Here is a 23,702-nt window from a genome sequence, read left to right as displayed (position 1 = left end):
CAAAGGCGTCAAACTCAAGGCACAGGGGCCAAATCCTGCCCGCTGCCTTATTTTATGTGGCCCACGAAAGCAAAATCTGTTTTGTTCCAATACAACAAAAGGGAATATACCATGCAGTGATACCTTGGTTTACAAACTTAATTGGTTCCCAGAAAGTGTGTGTATGGTTAAAAGTGTGTATTCCAAACATTAATTTCCCATAGGAAACCATTAAAATGAAAATAATCTGTTCCCAGGTTCCCGTAAAACATAATTTTATTTGGAATACGCCTTAAAACTACACAAAACATACCATATTTTATCTATGGTATTGTAATTAAACTGTACTGTATAATAAAGTCGTTTTATTTACCTTTGTGATGGTCGTTAATGGCTTGGTGGAATGGAGGAGTTGGGAGGGAGAGTCACGTTCCATAAGGACTGTAGGAAGGTTAGCCTATCTTTCATAGGCTTATGCCCAGGGTCGGAATTCTCTTCCTGTGTAATGAAAGGCATCTTTTTCCAAAAAAGGCCGGTCTCATCAACATTAAACACTTGATGAGGAACGTAGCCTTCTTCTTCCACCATCTTGAGGAATGATCCCTTGTAAGCTTTGGCAGCTTTATCGTCAGAACTGGCTGCCTCACCATGACGAATGACACTATGAATCCCTGGACGACACTTAGTTCTCGAACCATCCGTAGCTAGCCTTGAAATCATCAAAGGATGATGAAATTCCAGGTTGCCTCTTGACGATATCCGAGTGAAGTTGCCGTTCTTTCTCTGTGATCATTTTACCTAGTTCCTCAACAATTGTGTTCTGTTTTGCTGGGTTTACAGCTTAATGCATAAAGTGTCTCAAGGAGCTCTGGGTTGTACATCTTGGAAGTTAGAAACTTCATTAATAGCTGGTTCCCTTGCTTGTCTTTTCTCTTCAAATAGTGCAGATGGCTTAGTGCGGGTTATTTGTGGCAGTCTACACTCTGCCTTTGAACTATCAATAAAGTTGAAACGAGTCCAAATTTAACTGTGTTTTCTATCCATTTTCTTACCTTTTCACTTTTGTTTTTTTCTTTGTGTGCTATCAAGCTCTGTCGTCACCCTTTCCTGTTTCATGTGCTCAACCCCTCCATCTCCTCACTGCTGCTTGTGTCCTGCTGCGGGGTTAACCGAAGACTGAGGGCAGGGAATAGAACACAAAAAAAGTCGGCTGCCGTTTCCAGATCCTTTTTAGGAGCTGGCTCTCTTCATTCACTTCAGAGATCGAGCTCCAAGAACCGGCTTGTTCGCGCACGACACATCACTCTTCTGGCGCTCTGTGTTTCCCGCAAACTAGTTTGTACGCCAATATTATATTCTCGCGAATTTAATGTTCGTATGGCGAAAGGTTTGTTAGCCAAAGCGTTCGTATTTTGCTTTTCCAGATAGCGCCAACACGTTGGAGCTTGTGCTTTTGATTCTTGGGATGTTTTGGACCAATGTTGTCCGCATCAAACGTGATCCCGGAGCAGCGTGAAAAGATTGACGACATGTCGCTCGCCTTTGAGTCCCTTCCAGGGCAGGCGTGCGTGCGTGTGCGGTATATGTGTTTGATGCTAACACTGCCTTAGCAAAATCCCATACACACTCAGCGATGTCGGACAGTTTATGCTAATGGCGACATTTTTGATTATTGAAACTGGTAACCTTACTTGGTGGCCAACGCAGGGAAAGTCAAAAGATTACATTCTGAGATTGTCAATTTCCAGCAGTTAAATGGCCCCCCAAATTTTTTTTTCCACCCAGCTTGGTCATTGCTCTGAAGTATCGGTGGTGCGTGTGTGAAATGTTTCAGAATCAGAATCGGAATCAGAATCAGAATACCTTTATTCGTCCCGCAATGGGGAAATTTGTTTCCTCTCTTCACTTCTTTTTATTTAGCTATCTGGCTTGCTACCTAGTTAGCTATCTATTAGCTGTCTAGCTGTCTATCTAACTGGATAGCTATTAGCTACCGAGCTGGCTACCTAGCTAGCTATCTATTTGCTGTCTATTCCTTTCTTTTCTTTCCTCTTCCTTTCATACCTTTGCTGCTGTGTTACTTCCGGGCAGAGTGAGCGCTGGCGCGAATGGCTGCCGCTGCTCACCCGCACAAAAAAAATCCTGTGACTGTAAAGTGTCCTTGAGAGTTTTGAAAGGTGCTTAGAAATTAAATGTATTATTATTATTATTATTATTATTATTATTATTAGGCACACCCAAAAGCCTTCATTTTCTTCAAAAGATGACCTTGCGCCTTTTTTGTGAAGTAATATTGAGCCACAACACGTCTTGCAACGACTGTCAGCAGCCACCGACTCCCTTTCCCCCTCTAGAAAAAGTAGTGCGTACCCCCAGCCTCTACTGCAGCGCTTTATGTGTTGTCTTATATTTACATATTATATTCGAAAAAACTTTTTTCATGCATTGAAGGTGCACCTTATAATCCGGCGCACCTTACATATGGAAATCATTTGAAAATACACCATTCCTTGGGGGTGCGCCTTATACTCCAGTGCGCCTTATACACCGGAAAATATGGTATAGCAATACCAATTTTGTTTGCATTTCTCAATCACCCTTTTTAAATAAACATTGACACCGTTTTTGCTAGCCCCTGATTCCAAAAACAGTTTTTCATTTTTTATTTTTTGTGTGTACCGTCAAGAGGCGATTGTACATTTATTTAGGTATTTGGTCATAACAGCTGCCCCAAAGGAAGCCATTGCTACAATGCAGCCAGTGAGTAAAAGTTTCACACCGTAATTATTATTATTGATATCCAGAAATTTGATATCCAAAAGTGGCTTTTCGAGGTGTGCGTGTTTGTGTGTATGGAGGAGTGGGGTGAGGAGGAAAGGGCGAGGATTATCCGAGTTCTTGACATGGACAGTGACGTCATAAATCCAAGGTGTATTGTCGCAAAACCGCCTCCGACCACCCGAGGGCGCTCCTCGGTCAGCTCTACCCGCCTTTCACACGTTTCACACGGCGCGTCATGAATGAATGTGGGCGTTTTGATTTCGGTCGAGTGACGGATGAAATAAGTGACGTCATAAATAAGGAACACACACCATCTTGTTTTTATTTCCTCCTTTTTTTAAAAACCGCTTTACAGTCAGATATTTTCCCTTGGTTTTAGTTATGTACAATAATAAAAATAAATGTTTCTCTCGTCAGTTGTACATTCGACATACATGTGTATCAATTGTGTCCCTCATATAAAGTGCATTTTTTTTTCATCCCGGTGCTGTTTCAATTCTCTCTCGCTCACTCTTCTTTCTCGCTCTTTCACACGCACACAACATGTATACCTAAAATATTTGTTAATGAAGGCCATACTCGGTCCAAATACTATAGCTCTGACATGGTTTATTTTATTTTTATTATTTTTTTCTTTGATTGAACCACTTTCTGAGACTTCCTGTATGACCCAATTGGCTCAGCAACTTCTTGCCCGCGTGCCCTGAATCTCAATGTTTTTAAAGCCTTTTGTGAATGCAAAGCGTAAACAAGGATGAAATGTGTGTTACATTCAGTGTAAAATAAATAAATAAATAAACGCTCAAGCAGAGCAAGCAATGGATGGCACAGAGGTCATGTCATACAAATCAAAACAGAACAACAAGATGGAAAATATGGCCCCTTTTTTCCCTAACACCTTGCACAGAGGTCATATGTCATACAAATCAAAACAGCAGAACAACAAGATGGGAAATATGGCCCCCTTTTTCCCTCACACCTCATTTGTTCCACAATCAAAACGGAAAAAAAAACTCCCAACGTGAACAGGCACAGCAGTCAATGTGTCCCCAAAGCTGCGCCCTGATCAAACACTACAAAAATAGACATTTACAGCATTGCATAAGAAAAACAACACAATTATTTGTTTCGATCAGAAATCCAACTTTGTTGCCTGTAGTGTGCGCGCACGTGTTTATATTTGGCAATGGAGATACTTCATTCCAATGAGTACACATACACGCACAGACAGTGAGCGGTTGCTCTATTCGTACTCTCAGGAATGCTCAATGATGTCACTAAATCCTCATAGAAAATTTGCACATTTCCCCATTGTGGGACAAATAAAGATTTTCTGATTCTGAAATGTGTGCTATATCCAGCAAATGAGATGTTATGTGACACTTATTGACATGTCAAGCTATCCTGAAAGATAATGTTTTGGGCAGATGGTCATGAGCAACACAGTCTCACGTGACAATTGGCTTCTTTAAGACTCATATTCAATTTCAAAAAGTGCAAGTGTCGCAAAATGAGTGTGTGTGTGTGTGTGTGTGTGTGTGTGTGTGTGTGTGTGTATGGACTTTACAGCTATAGCTGCGGCGTGTCCATAGTTTAGTTCGCTTGCTGAAGGGACAGGAAACAAAGCGTTTGATTTGGGAACTGAAATACAGCCATAAAAATACAATCATGAGTTGAAACACAAGGGGAAGCATAGCATTTTTCATGGAACGTCAAGCAAAGTCCTGTCTACTCACAACCTTGGTTGGCCAAGCTAAGTTTTCATTGTTGAATGTCCTGACCAGTTTGCCTTTGTCGGATAAAATAATATGAATAGCTTGCGACTCATGCATTGAAGCCAAAGATTCCATGTTTTTACTCATGACTCGTGACAACAGCGCGTCAATTCTTACATTTGTTTTCGACAAATTTGATGTTTTGCTCTGCTTATTGTCAAACAGGTGAGACATCAAGTATGCTTGTCTGCCTGAAGCCATATTTGTTTCACTTTTACGCATCTCCCGCTGCTTTGTTCTTTGACTAATTACAGTAAAGTCTGGTTATATCGATATCGGATATATCGATAGTCCCGGTTATATCGATACTATTTCTATGCACGCACGGAGAAAATTACATGCAAACGGGGTCGGATATATCGATAGTCCCGGTTATATCGATATTTTTTCGGACTCCCTTGAATATCGATATAACGAGACTTTACTGTATTGCAAATATTGCAGAAGAGCCAAATGAAGACACTGGAAAAGTGACCACCAAAAAATGCATGTAAGTTCTAACATTCATGTTGTATTTTTGTGGTTGATTTGGTCGAAAAGATTGTTTGTCATGACACAAACGGGTTATATTTGCTTCTTTGGAATACATTTAATCCTGCCCATTTACCTCATTCACTGCCATCCCCGAATTTATTCGCGAATTGAAAAGCATGCCATTCCCGAATTTGATCGGGTTTTGGTTTTTCTGTGGGCGTGCCGATAAAGCGCTGGTTAGACCTCTGTCAATGTTTTTCCCCTCCACAAGCATTTACCTTTTTCCATCGTAGGGCTTTGTTACAACTCCGCCTGTTGTTTAAGCGCTATCTAAACATATGTACGTATTGCATTGTTTTTTTGGACAGCCTGCCTCATTTTAATCTCAGATAACTCCCGACCCGTAAAATTAAAGAATTAACTCTTTTTTTCTGATGAAAGAATAAAGTAATACTTCTTTCGCTGCATTGAGTGTTTATGTAGTTTTCAAACTCAATATTCTGTGGGTCCTGCAATTTGAGTGAAAATGACAAAAACCCTGGCACTGGAGCGGACGCATTTTTTCACATCGTCTGGCAGTGAATGAGTTAATGTTGTCGCTCTGTAAAACACGTTGGAAAGAAAAACATCCCTCATGGGGGTGGCGAAAGTCCCGGATAATCAGCGGACTCAGTAAAGTGATCCCATCTTGAGCTATGCTGAAGGAATTCTGCCAGACGCTGACTGGCCACGGCGCTGTCCTGGGTGCTGAATGCCATGTCTCAACATGCTCTCCTGGCGCAGGAACGGACGTATTGACGTCAGACGCATACGATCCACTCTCGTTTTCGTTTCCTTTGGGTTGTGCGCTTGTTGCTTTCACCATTTTTTTAGGTTCAAATGCCCTTGAAAGATGGAACCGAATGGAGCTGTCAGACTTGAAAGCCACCATCTTGCAGCCTCATCCGCGGGAGGCCCTTGCTCGTCCCATCTCCCGCCGTAAAGTGCCACCTTTCGCCGCAGCGCACCTACACCCGCCACGAAACCCGGTTCTTCAAGGTTCTACCTGCCCAGATTACACATCGCTGGAGGCCCGCGGCCTGAGCGAGAGGTTGGACGGGATGCAGCCGCAGCAGGCCACCCACAGCGACTTTTGGATGTCCGGGTTTCGAAAGGCGTAGATGATGGGGTTGAGGACGGAGCAGCAGGTGGCGGGCAATGCCGCGGCATAGGTGTAGAAGGCCGGGTAGCTGGAGTCGGCCACGATGGAGTACATGGCGAAGGGCAGCCAGCACGCGCCAAAGGCACACAAGATGGCCGACAGCGTGGAGACGCCCTTGGTGGTGGAGATGGCCAGGAACTGATGCTGCACGGCGATCTGCTGCGCGTGGCGGAAGGCGATCTTGCATATCTGCAGGTAGAGCTGCGTCATGAGGCCGAAGACCAGCAGGAAGGCCACGGCGAGCGCCACCGCGTTGCTTTTGGTGACCGGCCTGCAGACGCTGCACGCCGACTCATCCCTTAGGCAGTTCCAGCCCAGCGCCGGCAGAAGGCCCATCGTCACGCACAAAAACCAGATGAGGACAACCATCACGTAGGTGAAGGTCAACGTCCTCTCGGTGTGGTAAGTCAAGGCGTTGTACAACGACAGGTAGCGGTCCACCGTGATGGCCAGGATATTGAGGATGGACGCCGAGAAGGCCGAGAGCAGCAGTCCCGCCGACAGGAGGCCGACCACCTCCGGCGAGCCGTCCGCCAGGTAAGTGAAGACAAAGTTGAGGAGAAGCCCCAAGCCGGCCAGGAGATCGGCCAGCGCCAGCGAGCCGATCAGGATGAACGTGGGAGCTCTCAACGTGGGCGTATAGACAAGCGCGGCGATGACCAGCGCGTTCTCGCAGGAGATGAGCGTCCCCGCCACGCACAGCGCCACGTCCCACCAGCTCACCTCCGGGACGGCCCGACGGATCTCCGGGCTGATCCGCACCGCCGGCTCGGAAGAGTTAAACGGCTCCTCCGTCAGATCCCACGACCACGACGACGACGTGGACGAGTCCGCCGGGTCCAGCGGGGAGGACGAGTTGAAGTTGCTCATGGCCGCCGCTGCCGCCGCCGCCAGCAGCAGGGTCATGGCTGGAGAGAAAAGCCGAAAAGAAGGATGGCAGGTTGTATCGCTGACGCCCAAAACACCTCAGGCTCCACACATGGAGGACAAATCCCAAAAGCGACGCAGAAGAAATGCTGACGACGAGTCGGCGCCATCCCCCCCCGCCTCCCCGTCCTCATTCAGTCAGTCGCGCATTCACTCATTCACTAAAAACATCACCCGCCAATCATTCTCAACATACCAACAAAGGCATCCGTCGGACGCCTTCTGTCCTTCCTCATCCCGAGGAACAATTCCTGGGCATTATCAACAAATGCTATTTTTAGAGCGCCTCTAAAATTGGTGCATGACGTTCTGGGGCAGGCACGATTCGCGAGCTGCGCGTTGTTGCCAATTTATCGAATCGCTTCCATAGCATCCTTGTCTGACGACGACGATGATGATGATGCAGTCTGGGAATTAAAAAAAAAAGCTAATTTTAGCTCAATGAGGCACAAACTATCTCAAGCTTCATTCACAAAAAGGAGGAGAAAAAAAGCACACGGCACCCATCTCGCCCTCCCCCCTTTAAACTGCTCCTCCCCCTCCGTGTGATTCTGGGAAGGTCACCACGGCCGAGACCACCCCTTCTCCCACCACTCACACCCCCGTCGGCTGCGCGGTGCATATCACTGCGGTAAAAAAGTACACATTTCTTACAGGCTTGCCCATAAAAAATATTTTTTTTTTCATGCAGCGGCAACAACAAGCGCGATATTGATCATAAAAGAAGCAATCACCTGCCATTCAGCTGCAGCGGCGCGTGAGCGGGAGTAGTGGATAAGGGGGGAGCACGTCACAGCTCAAGAAGGGGTGGGGGTAAAAATGACCTGCTCAATGTTTGGTTGTCGTTCCCTGCAGGGATGCAGCCTTGTTGCCCCCCCTCCTACTCTTCCTCCTCTCCCTCTTCTTCTTCTGGTCCCTTTCTCTAGGCAGTTAGCATCACGCGTCCTGGCACGGTGACTCGGTTGGCGTCTTCACATCGCATACACGTTCCTCCCTCCTCCACACACGCGACGTCACCCCAAGTCTCCTCCTGAGTCGCCGGCGTCATCTTGAATCATACCAGGTGCGATGAAAAGCACTCAGGGTGGGGGTTGGGAGTTGGGGATTGTGTACTCACTCCTCGGGGCTCATTTGATCTTGATTCTGGGGATGCGCCACGTGCGCTTGCGATGCAGGACATTGCAGAGGTAACTTCCTAGAAATGGAACCGTGATGAACCATTGCATCATCCGGGGTCGACCATGACCTTTTCTAATGCTCACCTGCGTGTTTTTTTTCAGCGCTTCACAACATCAATAGCATCACTTGCATGATTTGCCCCATGGCACATGCTGGAATATATGTTTAGTTAAGTCAGTCAGGTGCACAATTTGTTTTTTTAAGCGTGTGTGTGTGTGGGGGGGGGGGGGTGGACTGAAAGCATCATTACAGACCCGCCCCTACTTATGAACATTTGAGTTACGAACAACAGTACATACGAACATTTTTGTAGTAACATGTCATATTCTCTCCAATTGTACAAATCTTTCTTGAGCAGGGGTGTCCAAAGTCGGTCCTCGAGGACCGACTTTGGACACCCCTGTTCTAGAGCATATATTTTATTAATGTTTATAATTCAGGACAAACCAAACCAGGTTACTTATACAAGCCTTAAACATACTTATATATTAAGCCTATTTATATAAGCCTTAAACATCCATTCCATACAAAATATAGCACTGAAGCTTCAACTTATGAACGACCGTTCGGAACGTATCTCGTTCGCATGTTGAGGAGCATCTGTATTCTTTTTGTCATTTTCATCAACATCAGTTTTTTTTACTTGAAATATGGCAATAAAAAAATATTAAGGTAAATGTCATTGTACATACCGTATTTTCCGGTGTACAAGGGGTACCGGGGAATAAGGCACACCCCCAATAAATGGTGTATTTTTTAACTTTTTCCATATACAGTAAAGTCTCGTTATATCGATATTCAAGGGAGTCCGAAAAAATATCGATATAACCGGGACTATCGATATATCCGACCCTGTTTGCATGTAATTTTCTCCGTGCGTGCATAGAAATAGTATCGATATAACCGGGACTATCGATATATCCGATATCGATATAACGAGACTTTACTGTACTGTATAAGGGACACCGGACACGTGGGATGGCACAACAAAACAAAAAGCCCTAATTTACGGATATCAATAAAAATGATGGTGTTAAACACTGGCCGCATCGTAGCAATGGCTTCTTTTGGGGGGCTGTGATGACCTCTTATAGGTACACAAAAAAACTGCTTTTGGAATCAGGCTAGCAAAAACTGTTTGAATGTTTATGTGAAAACGATGATTGGAAAGAAGAAATGCTTACAAAATTGGTACTGCTATACCGTATTTTCCAGTGGTGCACCTGAGTATAAGGCGCAACCCCACCGAATGATGTATTTTCAAATCATTTCCATGATAATAAGGTGCAACTTCAATGAATGAAAAAAAGTTTTCCAAATACTATACAAATACATATATATATATATATATATATATATATATATATATATATATATATATATATATATATATATATATATATATATATATATGCGTTTTCCAAATATAGGGCGCACCACATTAGAAGGCGCTACAGTAGAGGCCGGGGTTACACACAATTTCTTCTAAAGTGGAAAATGGAGTCAGTGGCTGCTAACAGGCGCTGCGAGACCTGTGATATGACTCCACATATAAGGCGCACTTGCGTATAAGGCGAAGAGTCATCTTTTGAAGAAAATCAAAACTTTTGGGTGCGCCTTATGCACTGGAAAATACGGGACTCTCTTTCCGGAAATTTGCAAAGCTTTGTTTTCTCTGCTTTGCTTCTGTGTGTTGTTAATGTTTGGTTCTTATCAAAGATTTGTGGGACACATGAATTAGGTCGCACAAAGTAGAATGTTAAGTGACGAAAACTCCCCATGTGGACACAGGCAGACGGTCTCCCACAGGGCTTCCTTGAATTGTATTAGCTGTGCTCGGCTGCAAGTCCGCCATTTCTTTTTCAAATGTTGTTTTGGGTACCTTATACTTACCTTTTTTCAGTCGTACTTGACCCCCCCTGAAAGTAAGAACCTGACACTGGGACGATGGGATCTGTCAAAGTTGTATCCCAGCAAATGGAAAATGCTGTGTCACTGCGTTGATTTTCTGACACTTGCAGTAAGTGACTCATCACCCCCCCCCCCCCCCCCCTCCGAGTATCATTTAGTGTCACAAACACCAAGTTCTCTCCGGGACGTGCGATGGGTTCGTTCACAGGAACGCTGTGACCGCGGGGAGTCATTTTTGAGGATTGATGGAAAAGGTCTTTGTAAAAGAGCAAGAGGGAGGTGCTGTCATGGATGCTTAAAAGGCAGACTACTGGCCGCCTTTCAAAAGTCAACTTTGATAAGACTCCCATCGGCGTCCATTCGTCTTTTTCTTCTGAAACTTGAAAGTCCTCAGTATTCGTGCTGTACTCTTGTCACATGACGCTGTCATCAAAGCGCGTCACTTGCCCCCGTCGACTTTGTCCTTTTTGTTTTAATTCAGTATCACGCGTCATGTTGCTGATTGCCGCTAGGGGGCACTGTGATTGACTGTGATGCTTGTTAACTGTTAGATTCCAAATATTTTCTTTTTTTTCTTCTCCATCTAACTTTTTTATTAAAATGCCTGCGTGAGGCAGCGTGCATATTGCGGACGTTTTAGGGTTTCATGTCATGAGTCCAAACAAATTCGCGTAGACTCTTCCCAGGAACTGCAGTCATTTTATGGTGAGAGAACCAAGAGCAAATGTGAATGCGTGTGTTCTATTTTGAGCCCAACGCGACTGGTGGAATTCCCTGGCAAGCTTCCCTTCCAATGCCAATGCCTTTCAGCAGCTCCTGTGTTTTGCTTTTCTACTTTCATTTCTTTCATAACTTTGCTGCTGTGAAATGTAAATGTCTCCACTGCGAGACTAATAAAGGCAAATCCAATCCAATCCAATGTTTAGTCAACAGTGAGTTAAAGGACAACCGACGTCCCCAGACAAGTTGTGTCCATAATTTGTAAAATGGCTTAAAATGACTACTGAGCGTATTTTACAAAGATTCCACCGCATATAGCTATATTTTACGTTTTAAGACTCGCGCTGAATATTCCGGAAGTCTTGTTTTTGAGTTGGTGACAAGTCCGTACGTGACGTCACTGAAGGAACGCCCGTGACTGAAAAAAGGACACGTTGTAGCAGTCCTTCCATCACGTCAATGTATTTTGCTGTACTTGTTTGGTCTGAAAACCTCGTGTGTCACCAAAAAGCCGCCAGACGAGGGCGTCCAAGCTCCATGTAAGGAATTTATCAGCCTGTGGAAACGGGCTGATTAATTCCTCACAGGAGGTCGCCATTTTCTGCCTCTTTTTTTGATGATACATTTCCCCCCAATGTTGGCGCAAATTGGCACGGAATAAATTCTTTAATCGATTGCTAACATTTATGCTTTCCTCTTCAGACCTATTTGAATCATATTCATAACTGGATGTGTAACAAGAAAGCATATTCTCCGAATCTGAAGCCATTGTTTTGATTCTACAGCAATGCAAGACGTCTTGGTCAGACGTCACGAACTGGGGGCGGGACTCTCTGAAAATACCCAATTCGCAGCTCAATTTTTTGCAGATTTTGGACACTTTAAATCATTTGTATTGGTGTTTTGCATTTGACTAAAATAGCATACTGCGTGTTTTGGGTATTTTAGATGCTATAAAACGTTTTTCTTATGTCAGTTAGGAAACAAAAAAATGATGTCGGTTGTCCTTTAAGTGTGCAATTTTTCTTAAATGTCTTGCGTCGTACCTGTTTGTTGACGAAGTGAAGTAGCCAGCTGTTACTTTCTTGACTACAAGAGGCAATAAAAAACACGAAACGAGCAAAAGGAACCCGTCCTACATCAAAGTCAAGTGTTGTGAGCAAGTTGAGGCGTCAGTTTTGGGAACCGGAACCCTGGAATGGGTTTTATACCTTCGTAAGGTTGCATGCCTTGTCAGCTGCTTACCACGTCATGTGACTTGACCGGCAGTTGTTGTCATGGATGCAACTCGAGGCCTCCATTTCGGACAAGACTCAGTGGTGATAAATTTTAGTAAATTTCTAGAAACAAGATGTTGCACTGAGTTGAGATCCGCTACCCGAGAAATGCTGAAACAAATTGATAGTTGCCCTGTCCTTTTCGCTCCAAATTTGGAATCTCCTGGAACACTTTTCGTGTTCAAATCACTGCGAAACTATTTATCTATTTATTTATTTATACATGTATTAGTTTGTTTATTAGTTCATTATTTTTTATTTTTTTTTACCGAGCTGTCACCTTTTTGCTACTTCCATCTCGTGTTGTCATAGCAACAGATTTTATATTGACCAGTCCGGCACACAGAAGTGTCTTTGTTTCTCCCTCTGCCTCTGTGTGTTATTGTCATTGTTTTTGGACTTGTCCTCGCGGATTCCATCAAGTGCTGACGTGCAGCCCGGCTGGCACTTGTGGATCAATTTAACCGCTACAAGCAGATGACTCAAAATGCAGCTCACTCGGTCGGTATTTCTAGCTTGAGTCGATGATACGAGAGTGGGTGTCTTCCTTCCCTCCTATTTTTCAACATTTCTACCGATTCACTCTTGACACGATCGACACACCAACCGTAGCGAAATAAAAGCAAATGGGCTCTGTCTCCCGACCACACTGTCCTCTCTGCCTCATGAGCGTTCACGGCAAGTATGCCGTCCCTCCGATCAAAAGGGAAAACACATGACCCCTTTTAATAATTGATCTGTCACTCTCGCTCGGTTGGGTGCCCTTTTCAAATGTATCCACGCTGAGCGGGGTGATGTACGGCGCCGCTAGATGGCAGCACAACAGCACACGGGGGCCCATTTAACAAATGAGCTCTCGCTCCGCTCATTTTCCTCTTCTCATCTTTCACCGAAATGCTAATCTGCTAATGGGTGAGCCCTCGTTGCCCGTGCCCTATGAATGGCCTTTCCAAATTTACTTGAAAAGGTCACTCCCACCACTACAACTGCCGCTGAGCTCCTTATTTATATCATACGCGCTGGCTAGCGACGCTTGCTAGCTATTAGTGTGTTGGTACGTAGCATGCTTTTTAAAATATCTCCTCTAAATGAAATATGAAATCTCTTTGGGGTCGGTTTTGGTTTTCTGTGAATTGACTGTTATTATTGTGTTTTATTTGTGTCCTCTAGATGGCGTGGTTGCCAGTGGAGAGGAGCAAAAACGAGGCTGATTGCGATTAGCCCCCAACGCCAGGACGCCAGGTAAAAGTTTCCAGGCAGACTGTCATTTACTTACATTTGATTTGGATCGACTTCTTGCTCTGTACTTTTGTATTTGCTTGTCATACCTGTGAATTTACACATTTTTGTAAGAATCTCAAATGATGTACGGCATACTACAACTTTTATACGGGAAAACAAATAAATTGTGAACCAATCTTGCAAAGACCATTTAGGCTCAAATCCAATTAGTCTCAACTGCTGCTAGCCAACGACAATGCTGCCACCGATCGCTACTATTGACACGGTAAACCAGCAAAAGTAATCCTCAACCGTATTTTTTTTAAATCGCCGTGTACTGTCGGATTGATAAAAGCATAATGTGCATGTTAAGCACTACTTCTACTAGGCCTCGGGGGATAATGGAGTCGGTGGCTCGTGACAGTCGTTGCTGGACTTTTTGTTGTTCAATATTGGATTGGATGTACCTTTATTCGTCTCGCAGTAGAGAAATTCCCATTTCACAGCAGCAAAGTTATGAAAGGAAGAGGAAAGGAAAGAAATAAGTAGAAAAACAAAATACAGGAGCTGCTGGAAAGGGAGCCACTCTCGCGGCACCCAAAAAAATCAACTGAATAACATATGACAACACAAAGACACCGAGAGTAATGCAATCTATTTCTTTGACTACTTTAAGTTTTTGCTTCATTAAAATAAGGGTACCGCTAATCTTGTCCACACGTTCATTACACTGGTATTTTTTTTTTTTTTTAGTACACTTTAATACAATAATAATTATAATAATATAATAATAAAAACACAATGTGTAATATAATGAAAGGTGTGGTGTAATTGATGAATGAAGGTTTATACAATACAATATGATACAATACATTTTTGTTTTTTTGAATGTTGCTGTGCCGATTACCATTTTGTGTTTGGGAGCCTTTTACTGAGCGAGTTGCTTGTTCTGTAGCCACAAAGGGACATGTCTACTTGTGCCGGTCCCAAGCCCGGATAAATACAGAGGGTTGTGTCAGGAAGGGCATCCGACGTAAAAGCTTGGCCAAAACAAACATGCGGATCAAACCTCTCATGATGGAGGACACTGATTTGCTGTGGCGACCCCTTGAAGGGAAAAGCCGAAAGGAAAAGAAGAGGAAGACAATACAATACATATCGATTTCTATAGCGCTTTAACAACAGCTGAAGCTGGAACAAAGCACTTAACTATCCTATACAGGAACTAAAGCAGTCACAAAGAGGGTAGAAAGCACCAGAGAGTAAAATTAAGATCAAGTCGGAATCATGCTGAGTCGAATGCCAAAGAGTACAAGTGAGTTTTACATTACAATGCCGTTGTAATGATAGTGTTGCTATTAGCAGGTGTACACTATCGGATGAACCCCACACTGAAGGCCCTTGTACTAAATGCATGGTCCAAAGGCTCAGCACCCCTAAACCTCTGGCCCTAAAATCACCCCCGATGGAGTCAGAGTAACCATGACAGTATTTGTTAGCAGTGTAAAAAATCTGCTGAGGACTACAGTTGTGATTCTTGCTAGCTCTGCCCCAAAACGGAGGAAACCTTGGAATGCTATGAAAATCATCACCTCCTCCCGCTGCTTGCGTCATCTTTTTGTTGTTAAGGGCAACCACGCGATGGAGTAGAATGGAGGAACGCTGTCACCTGAGCACAGTATGAGCATGGATGCATGCCTGTGCGTGCGCGTGTGTATGAGTGTGTGTGCGTGTGTGTGTCCGTCCACACATGGGTGTCAAGCAAATGAGTACTGCTGTATGTTGCAATTTCCTGAGTTGGCGATCTGCAAAATGGAGGCAAACACACACCCACATAATTAGCTATCATACATGTTGCAAATGCTGGTGTTCAAAATTCGTGTCAAATATCCTGTAGGAATGTGTCATATTTCGTGTAGTACTGTCCTGCTTCAACACGCAAGAGTGCTGAGCGCCATTGACCAAATGTCTCGAACCATGTTACTCTTGACGCACAGCAGGGGTGTAAAACCCATTTTTTGGCACCAGCCACCACAGCTTCCCTCAAAGGGCTGTGAAGATAGTGAAAGCAAATCAATGTTGAATGATGGTGTAGAACAGGGGTGGGCAAACTTTTTGACTCGCGGGCCGCATTGGGTTCTAAAATTTGACAGAGGGGCCGGGCCAGGAGCATTTGGAGGGAGTGTTTGGGCCGGAAATACTAAACCTAAAGCATTAAAGGACAACCGACGCCCCGGTCAAGTTATGTCCATAATTTATAAAATCACTTCAAATGACTTCGACTGAGCGTATTTTACAAAGATTCCACAGCATATAGCTATAGTTTATGTTCTAAGACTTGCGCTGAATATTCACGAAGTCTTGTTTTCGAGTTGATGACGATCCCCATGTGACGTCACGTTTGGACCGCCCCTGACCGAGAAAGCGACACACAATGCATTTTGAGTACTTTGTTTGGTCTGAAAACTTCGTGTTGATCCGTGTTGATGGCGAAATTAGAAGGAAAACACATAAATAACGCCATGGTGAATCGTTGTGTGTTGCACCAAGACAACTATTTGATATTCGCTGACACAAATTCCCAGCTGACAAATCAGCCCATTTCCAACGGAGCTTGGGCGCAATCTTCTGCATTTTCTGGGTGCTACATTGCTGTCATTGACGGCTTGAATTGATATGGGAGGACTCCTTCAATAAGTTGCAAACATTTATGCTTTCCTCTTCAGAACTATTTGAATCATATTCATAACTGGATGAGTGACCTTGAGCGTCTTGAAAGGCGCTTACATTATTATTAACAAGAAAACATCTTCTCCGAATCTGAAGCCATTGTTTTGATTCTCGAGCAAGGCAAGACGTCTTGGCGTGACGTCACGAACAAGGGGGTGGGACCTTCTGAAACTGGCCATTTCCGGATTCATTTTGAAGTCATTTTTATTGGTGTTTTTCATTTAACTAAAAATATCAGCCTGCCTGTTTTGGGTATTTTAGATGCTATAAAACGTTTTTCTGATGTCAGTGGGGAACACAAAAAAATGGTGCCGGTTGTCCTTTAAATGTAGTTTTGTCTCAAGGAATATGGCGTTTACATACTATTTCGCAGATACTTGGAGGAGGAAATGGAAATACATTAAAATAACATATGCACTGTGATTCATCAAGATTGCGTCTTTTTTTAATAAGTTTTCATTGGAGGGGCAAAGTTAAAGAAATCAACATTTATCGAAAAATGGAATCACTTTCAACATTCAAAACATATTATTCCACAACGAAATGTTCAAGCTCAATAATACCTACTTGTGTTGAATTCCGCCAAATCATAGATGGTTTGTCCTGACCGCGCGCTCAACAAACTCCTCTCAGACGCCCTCGCCTTCACGCGCAAACAATACACGTGTACCGTCGCCGAGCACACAGACATAGGCTACCAGCAGTGAAATTTGCATACTCGGCACGGCAGCCAATCAGAAGCCTGCTTCTTTCTTCCGGACTTTCGCAAGCGTTATAAAGTCGTGCAATTGCATATCATTTTCCAAAATAGATGCACAGAACCTCAGCCCAGAAGAAAGATTCAAAAGAAGCTAACAACATATGTGACGCTACAAAACGTACATTTACATTAAACCGTGACTGTAAAGTGTACATGAGACTAATGAAACGGTCTTAGTGGCTCGTAGGAAGCAATGCAAACGTTGCATTGTGCAGCGCAATGACAATCGACTACTGCAGCAAAATCTAGCCATGCACATTTACCGTAAATTAAGCAAGGTAGCATTTGTAGTAGGTACATTCATGATTAAAAAAAATCTATAAACTGGACAATACGTGACAATGTTTTTTAATGTGATTAGTTGTCTCATTGTGCTTCAAGTTGTGAAAAATGGGGCAGGCAACTTTTCAGTTATCTGCCCTGTTTTCTGCTAACTTTTTGTCATGAGTTTCAGACACTGTTTTTACTATAATTTGGGCAGGTTCGGCGGGCCGGATTAAAAAGCCTAACGGGCCGTATGTGGCCCGCGGGCCGTAGTTTGCCCATGCCTGGTGTAGAATGTTTACATGCACACACAAAAAAAATATGTCAGAAACATGATCACTACCTTCACTCATTCAGTGCCAGGCGATGTGCAAAAACATTTAGCCCCCCCCCCCCCCCCCCCGCAAGAAAAACCAAAACCCAAACTAATTCTCGAATGGCGCTCCACGTCATATTTTCAATACCCGAATAAATTCAGGAATGGCAGTTAATGAGTTAAAATGGTTGGCAAAAAAACTTTAAAATCCCGACATCGTTGACATTTGTAAATTTTTGCGAGAATCACGGAAGTTGACGCACATTATTTATGAGCGGGCCACACAATCTGATGTGGTGGACCGGATATGGCCCGTGGGCCCTATGTTTGACACTTCCCAGAGCAATATATCTTATAACAGCGAGGGGAGCCTTGGCTCGTTGATGACGTGCACAGAGAGACAACTTGTGTCGATCTCATGATCAGTTTTAACACGGTTCCGTTCATTATCAACATCATACACGTTGTTATGATACCATACTTGTGAATCATCAATTGTGATCTTTCGTCGAAAATGAATGGTCTAATGGTGATGAGGAATAAAGCAACAAGAACGAATTGGACTAGACATGAAATATAGTTTCGTTTTGGGTCTCGAGATGTTGTAATCACCGATGTTGCAACAAAGCTTTGCAAACGCACATTTCGATCAACGTCCAAGATCGAAATAAACGCAAATCTTCCGCGGCGGGTTCATCTCCCAACTCCCAAAAAGGGGAGCCGCTGCCTCGGCAGTCCTAAACCTCGCCTCGCTGCAAGCACGTCACCGCGAGCGTGAATAATTGCTCTCACCGCACAATCCTTCCCGTTCATTTGCATCTGATCGCTGGGCAGCGCGTGCACGCGCGCGCGCACCCAACAGTTTAACCTCGTAACCGCTACAGCCGAGAGGCTTTCTGATCTGTCGATCTGTCTCTTCTTTCGCTTCTTCCTCCTCCGCCCTGCCGCCTCTTTTTAGAGCCAACGCGATCGTTCCTCTAACCCCCCAGCCCACCCACCCCCCTTGCCTGCCTCCGCTCTGCCTTCCTGATCCCGACTCTTTTTTTGGCACTGCCGCGGCTACGAAGCCGAGCACCCGCGGAGGAGGAGGAGGAGGCGGCGGTGGTGGAGGAGGAGAGGGTCGGGCGGCGAGAACTCGAAACCGGCCAAGGAGCGCTCGCGCGAGCGCGGCAGGCCGGCGGGAAGGTAAGCCGAGCGACCGCGTCTTCCGTTCCGCGGTTTGTTGTCGAACTCGCGGATCCCGTTCGATGGACGGTGACGCTCTGATCCCGCACGCCACTTAACCGCTTGCCTTCGACGTGCAGGGCGGGATGGGGGATCGAACGTGCGCGCGGACCTGCCGGGCTACATCGCAACGAGTGTCATTTTCCTCCCATCTTTGATATCGTCATCATCACCATCATCGCCATTAACGCCGCGCATGTCGCCATCCCCAAAGGGCCTTTCTGTAGATCAACAGAGGAGGAACTTGCTGTACAGAAAAAAAGGTTTGTGTGTGAGAGAGAGAGAGAGAGAGAGAGAGAGAGAGAGAGAGAGAGAGAGAGAGAGAGAGAGAGAGAGAGAGAGAGAGAGAACCAGAGTAAAAGTAAGATGCAGAGAGAACCCAATTGATTAATTTGCACACCTCTTCTGCAGTCGGTGCGGGATCGAGCTTGACCGAGCGGACCCCATCCGACGCCATGGCTTCCAAACTGAACCCCAACGTTCTGTACGTGGCCGAACCGAGCGAGACGGCCCAAGCGGATGCCGAGAGGACCCCTCTTGTAAGTCCCGTTTAAGACTTGGATTTCAAGGAGTACTTTAAGAAACTTGACGGCACAAATTGTCACACTCGATTAGTGATGCTTGCAAGAGAGGTATTCATTGCGTTTCAAGTTTTGCTTCCGTATGGTTTTTCAAGTCTGTGCATGTAGAGGAAATATTCAAGAGAATTCTGTAAGATGCATGATGAAGGTTTAACTTGGCCTCCCGTTGCGCTACAAAAATGTTCTTCAAACCGAATATGAAACCACAACATGACATACTTTTTAACTTTTACTTTCCCAAGTAAATCAGAACAGATTTTCATTCATTTTCAGGTTTATGACAGAAGACTAAAATAACAACAGTCTATTTGGATATGATTGGTTAAGCCTTTATTAGTCTCACAGTAGACAAATTTACATTTCACAGCAGCAAAGTGATAAAAGTAAGAGGAAAGGAAAGGAAGAAGTGGAAAAACAAAATAGGAGCTGCTGTAAAGGCAGCGACTGTTGCGGCACCATCTTGAAATAAACTAAATAACTGATAATGTGACACAACACAAAAGACACAAAGTCATTCAATCTTAAGTGCAGTAAAGTCTCGTTATATCGATATTCTCGGGAGTCGGAAAAAATATCGATATAACCGGACTAACGATATATCCGATCCTGCGGCATGTAAATTTTCTCCTTGCGTTCATAGAAATAGTATCGTAATAAGCAGTACTATCGATATAACCGATATCGATATAACAAGACTTTACTGTACTTTCCGCACCGTCTTTGATGTATGAGACGGTTTAAGATGAAAGAGGACAGGATCAAAGCGTCCTTTTCAGCAGTGGATCCGGGACGTCGTGGTGAAATGTGCACGTCTGCTACAAGCTACATGTTGAAAGCCAACACAAATCTGTAGCATCCTTTGACGAAGAGAGATTGTCTCACATCTCCTCTCCCACGTAAATCTGCTTCAATTCCAAGCCGCGACAGTTCTACATACGCATCGGCGCTCTGCTTTGACGCTTCTTTCTTCTCATTGCGCATTGTACATTTCACATTATACTTACAATAAGAACATGACATCACAACACTGTGATAATCACAAATAAACAAGCTATGAACATTGATTTGTTACCGCCATTTGATTCTGCACTTTCTTGTGGTGACGCAGGCCGGGGATGCGGCAGACGAGTCGTCCGACAGCGACGGCGAGCAAGAGGAGACGTCGCACAAGCTCATCCGCAAAGTTTCCACGTCGGGCCAGATCCGGGCCAAGGTATGAAGGCTTGTTTTACGTTGGCGATGCGTCAAAGTCGTTCTTGTCTCAGGAGGACGTTAGACTCACTCTCACGTTTCTTCCAGCTAAAATGATGTTTCTTCTCCCATGGCACATTTTTTCACTCATTCATTGCCATTCCCAAATTTATTCAGGAATTGAAAAGCATGACGTGGATCGCCATTCCCAAATTTGTTCAGGTTTTGTTTTTTTCTTGCGGAAGGGCGAAAAAGTGCTGGTCAGATTTCTGGCAATGTTTTTCTCCCATGAGGGGGCAGCATTCACCTTGTGTCCATCCGGCCCCCACTTCGAATGCAGATAACTCTAGATTCATATAACTTAGAAATTAACTTTTTTTTGATGCAAGAAGAGTGTCTACGGTTTCTTACGCTGCATTGAATGTTTATGTAGTCCTAAAACTCAAAATTCTGTGGGTCTTGGAATTTGAATGAAAATGACAAAAACCCTGGCACTGAACACATTTTTGCACATCGTCTGGTAGTGAATAAATTAAGTGTCAAGTTAAACTTTTCTCACCTGAATCGTTAACCCTTTCAAGGTGCATGAAAGAGGGTTCATAAAAGAAGGGCCAGTCGATTGGCAACAATCCGGCCATATCGGTGTCATTGTGTGAAATTCAGATCATGATGTATATCGTCGCTATTGAGCGTTGACTGAAAATCCTATTCAGATTGGAGGCATAGACTTCCAATGCCCGTTGCCATGGCAATAGCCTCTCGTCATGATGTCTGCGTTCACAGGATAACTTTCGGGGATGGACGGTGAAGAATGGATGTGTTGGGAAAATATTAAATGGAAACATTTGGTATGAGTAAAATTGGTGACCTAATGGCAAAAGGTTAGATATGCAGGGGCGGCGCTACGGTGGGCTTCCTGAGGGGCCAAAACCACCCCTTGTCACTCTGTGGCCACCCCCATTCCCACCCCCATAATAATAATAATAATAATACATTACATTTTAAGCGCCTTCCAAAGGTCTCAAAATTTGAAGAAGGTCGGATAGGTATGGGGGGGGGGGGGGCAAGGTTATGGATAGCTTTAAAGGACAACCTACGTCTCCGGACAAGTTGTGTCCATAATTTGTAAAATGGCTTCAAATGACTTCTACTGAGCGTATTTTACAAAGATTCCACAGCATATAGCTATATTTTACGCTTTAAGACTTGTGCTGAATATTCCGGAAGTTGGTGACGAGTCCGTACGTGATGTCACTGAAGGAACGCCCCTGACCGAAAAAAAGGACACATTGTAGCAGTCCTTCCATCACGTCAATGCTTGTTTGGTCTGAAAACCTCGTGTTGCACCAGAAAGAGCCAGAAGAAGGCGTCCAAGCTCCATGTAAGGAATTTATCAGCCTGTGGAAACGGGCTGATTCATTCCTCACAGGAGCTCGGTGGCCATTTTCTGCCTCTTTTTGGGTGAGACATTTCCCCTCAATGTTGCCTCAAAATGGCATGGAATAAATTCTTTAATCGATTGCAAACATTTATGCTTTGCTCTTCAGAACTATTTGAATCATATTCATAACTGGATATGTAACAAGAAAGCATATTCTCTGAATCTGAAGCCATTGTTTTGATTCTACAGCAATGCAAGTCGTCTTGGTGTGACATCATGAACTGGGGGCGGGTCTTTCTGAAAATGCCCAGTTCGCAGCTCAATTTTTTGCAGATTTTGGACACTTTAAGTCATTTTTATTGGTGTTTTGCATTTGATTAAAAATATCATACTGCGTGTTTTGGGTATTTGAGATGCTATAAAACGTTTTTCTGATGTCAGTTAGGAAACAAAAAAGTGACGTCGGTTGTCCTTTAAATGTAGAAAGAAGAATGTTAAAGTCGATTCTATATGTTACCGGGAGCCAGTGGAGCTCTTGGAGGACGAGGGTGATGTGGTGAAAGGATGAGGTTCTAGTGATGATCCGGGCTGAAGAATTCTGGACGAGTTGAAGTTTGTGGAGAAGCTTCTGAGGGACACGAAAGAGAAGTGAATTGCAATAGTCAATCCGGGAGGTGACAAGACTATGAACGAGGATAGCAGTGGTGTGTGGCGTGAGAGATGGGCGAAGACGATTGATATTGCGTAGGTGGAAGTACGCAGAACCGGTTAAGTTATTTATATGGTAGTGGAAAGATAGTGTGATAAAGCGCTGGCCAGACCTCTGGCAATGTTTTTTCCATTCCACAAAGGGGCAGCTTTTCCATTTTCTCCATGTTAGCGCTTTGGTCCAGCTTTAGCTGTTGTTAAAGCGCTATGTAAACCAATATGTATGTATTGCATTGTATTTCAGACAGCCACACTCATTCCGAGCTCATATAACTCCAGACCCATGTAATTTAGGAAATAAATCTTTCTTTTCTGGTGAGAGAAGAGAGTCTTAGGTTTCTTACACTGCATTGAATTTTATGTAATCCTAAAACTCAATATTCTGTGGGTCCTGGAATTCGAGTGATAATGACAAAAACCCTGGCACTGCAGTTGACACATTTTCGCACATGTATAGGAGTGAATGAGTTAATTTTGATAAATGATACATTTCTGGCTGCACCCCTGCACACACGCCTTGGCGATATCACGTAAGCGGCATGTAGAAAATGGCTACGGTTTGTTTGTGTTTTCTGTTCAGATGTGTCATACATGTTCATACATGTTGTCGGAGAAACTTCTTGAAGGGAGTCGCAATGCTTTGTTTGCGTTTCCCGTTGGGACGAATGTCCTCGCACGTCCTTGTCCTCGACCTCTTCTACTTGCGTAAAAAGCATCGACACAGGGCTTTTTCATCTTCACCTCATTGTTTGATTATTTCATTAATCTTCTTCCTTTTAACGATGGATTGAGCATCGACACAGGGAGTGATAGGACGATTTTATATACACATCTTTAAACATCTGATGTTACTTGATTAGTCTTCAATCACAAAGTTGGGTCAATCAGGGAGAAAAAAAGAAATGAAATGAACATGACTCGTTACGTCAGCTTACTCGTTACTTTTGATGATTTGAGATGCGCTAATTCCTCAAAACATCCTCACGTTGTGACGCTCCTCAAAGACACGATGATCACCGCCATTCGGCTTTTTCAACTTCACCTCATTGCTTGATTATTTCATTAATCTTCGTCCTTTTAACGCTGGATTGACCCCACCCAT

The 23,702-nt window shown here is 44.1% G+C and overlaps 2 protein-coding genes across 3 annotated transcripts in view; one reads left to right on the top strand and one right to left on the bottom strand.

Moving 5' to 3' along the window:
* Positions 1-2,001: 2,001 nt before the first annotated feature.
* Positions 2,002-8,133, bottom strand: gpr185b (G protein-coupled receptor 185 b). Of its 2 annotated transcripts, none has more exons than XM_088989917.1 (2): positions 7,872-8,133; positions 2,002-7,118 (listed from the first exon to the last, which is right to left on the bottom strand). In XM_088989917.1, the coding sequence occupies exons 1-2, from the start codon at positions 7,876-7,878 to the stop codon at positions 6,064-6,066; spliced, it is 1,062 nt and encodes a 353-aa protein (XP_088846043.1). In that variant the 5' UTR covers positions 7,879-8,133; the 3' UTR covers positions 2,002-6,063. The 2 variants fall into 2 exon arrangements, with proteins under 2 accessions (XP_088846043.1, XP_088846042.1); XM_088989916.1 differs by lacking the exon at positions 7,872-8,133 and adding an exon at positions 7,334-7,599.
* Positions 8,134-13,420: 5,287 nt separating this feature from the next.
* The window catches only part of LOC148901855 (diacylglycerol kinase delta), a 45,614-nt gene continuing 35,332 nt past the window's right edge, over positions 13,421-23,702 (top strand). Inside the window, exons 1-5 of the mRNA XM_088989911.1 lie at positions 13,421-13,466; positions 18,474-18,700; positions 18,820-19,002; positions 19,151-19,278; positions 20,429-20,533. Coding sequence (XP_088846037.1) covers positions 18,936-19,002; positions 19,151-19,278; positions 20,429-20,533 — 300 coding nt within the window. The 5' untranslated portion in view covers positions 13,421-13,466; positions 18,474-18,700; positions 18,820-18,935. The remainder of the gene's footprint in view (positions 13,467-18,473; positions 18,701-18,819; positions 19,003-19,150; positions 19,279-20,428; positions 20,534-23,702) is intronic.

This window comes from Hippocampus bargibanti, linkage group LG02 (genome assembly GCF_051943395.1).
Source record: "Hippocampus bargibanti isolate YZ-2025 linkage group LG02, ASM5194339v1, whole genome shotgun sequence".
NCBI classification, from domain to species: Eukaryota; Metazoa; Chordata; class Actinopteri; order Syngnathiformes; family Syngnathidae; genus Hippocampus; species Hippocampus bargibanti.
Note: the sequence above shows the minus strand (reverse complement) of the source record. Positions and strands in the feature narration are given on the sequence as shown.

What these genes read in the sequence shown, in the direction of transcription:
- gpr185b (XM_088989916.1), bottom strand. Translation starts at nt 7,373, where the DNA reads ATGAGGAAGGACAGAAGGCGTCCGACGGATGCCTTTGTTG. An exon ending in TCCGACGGATGCCTTTGTTG is followed by an intron (nt 7,119 to 7,333) that starts GTATGTTGAGAA and finishes TTTTCTCTCCAG; the next exon opens with CCATGACCCTGCTGCTGGCG.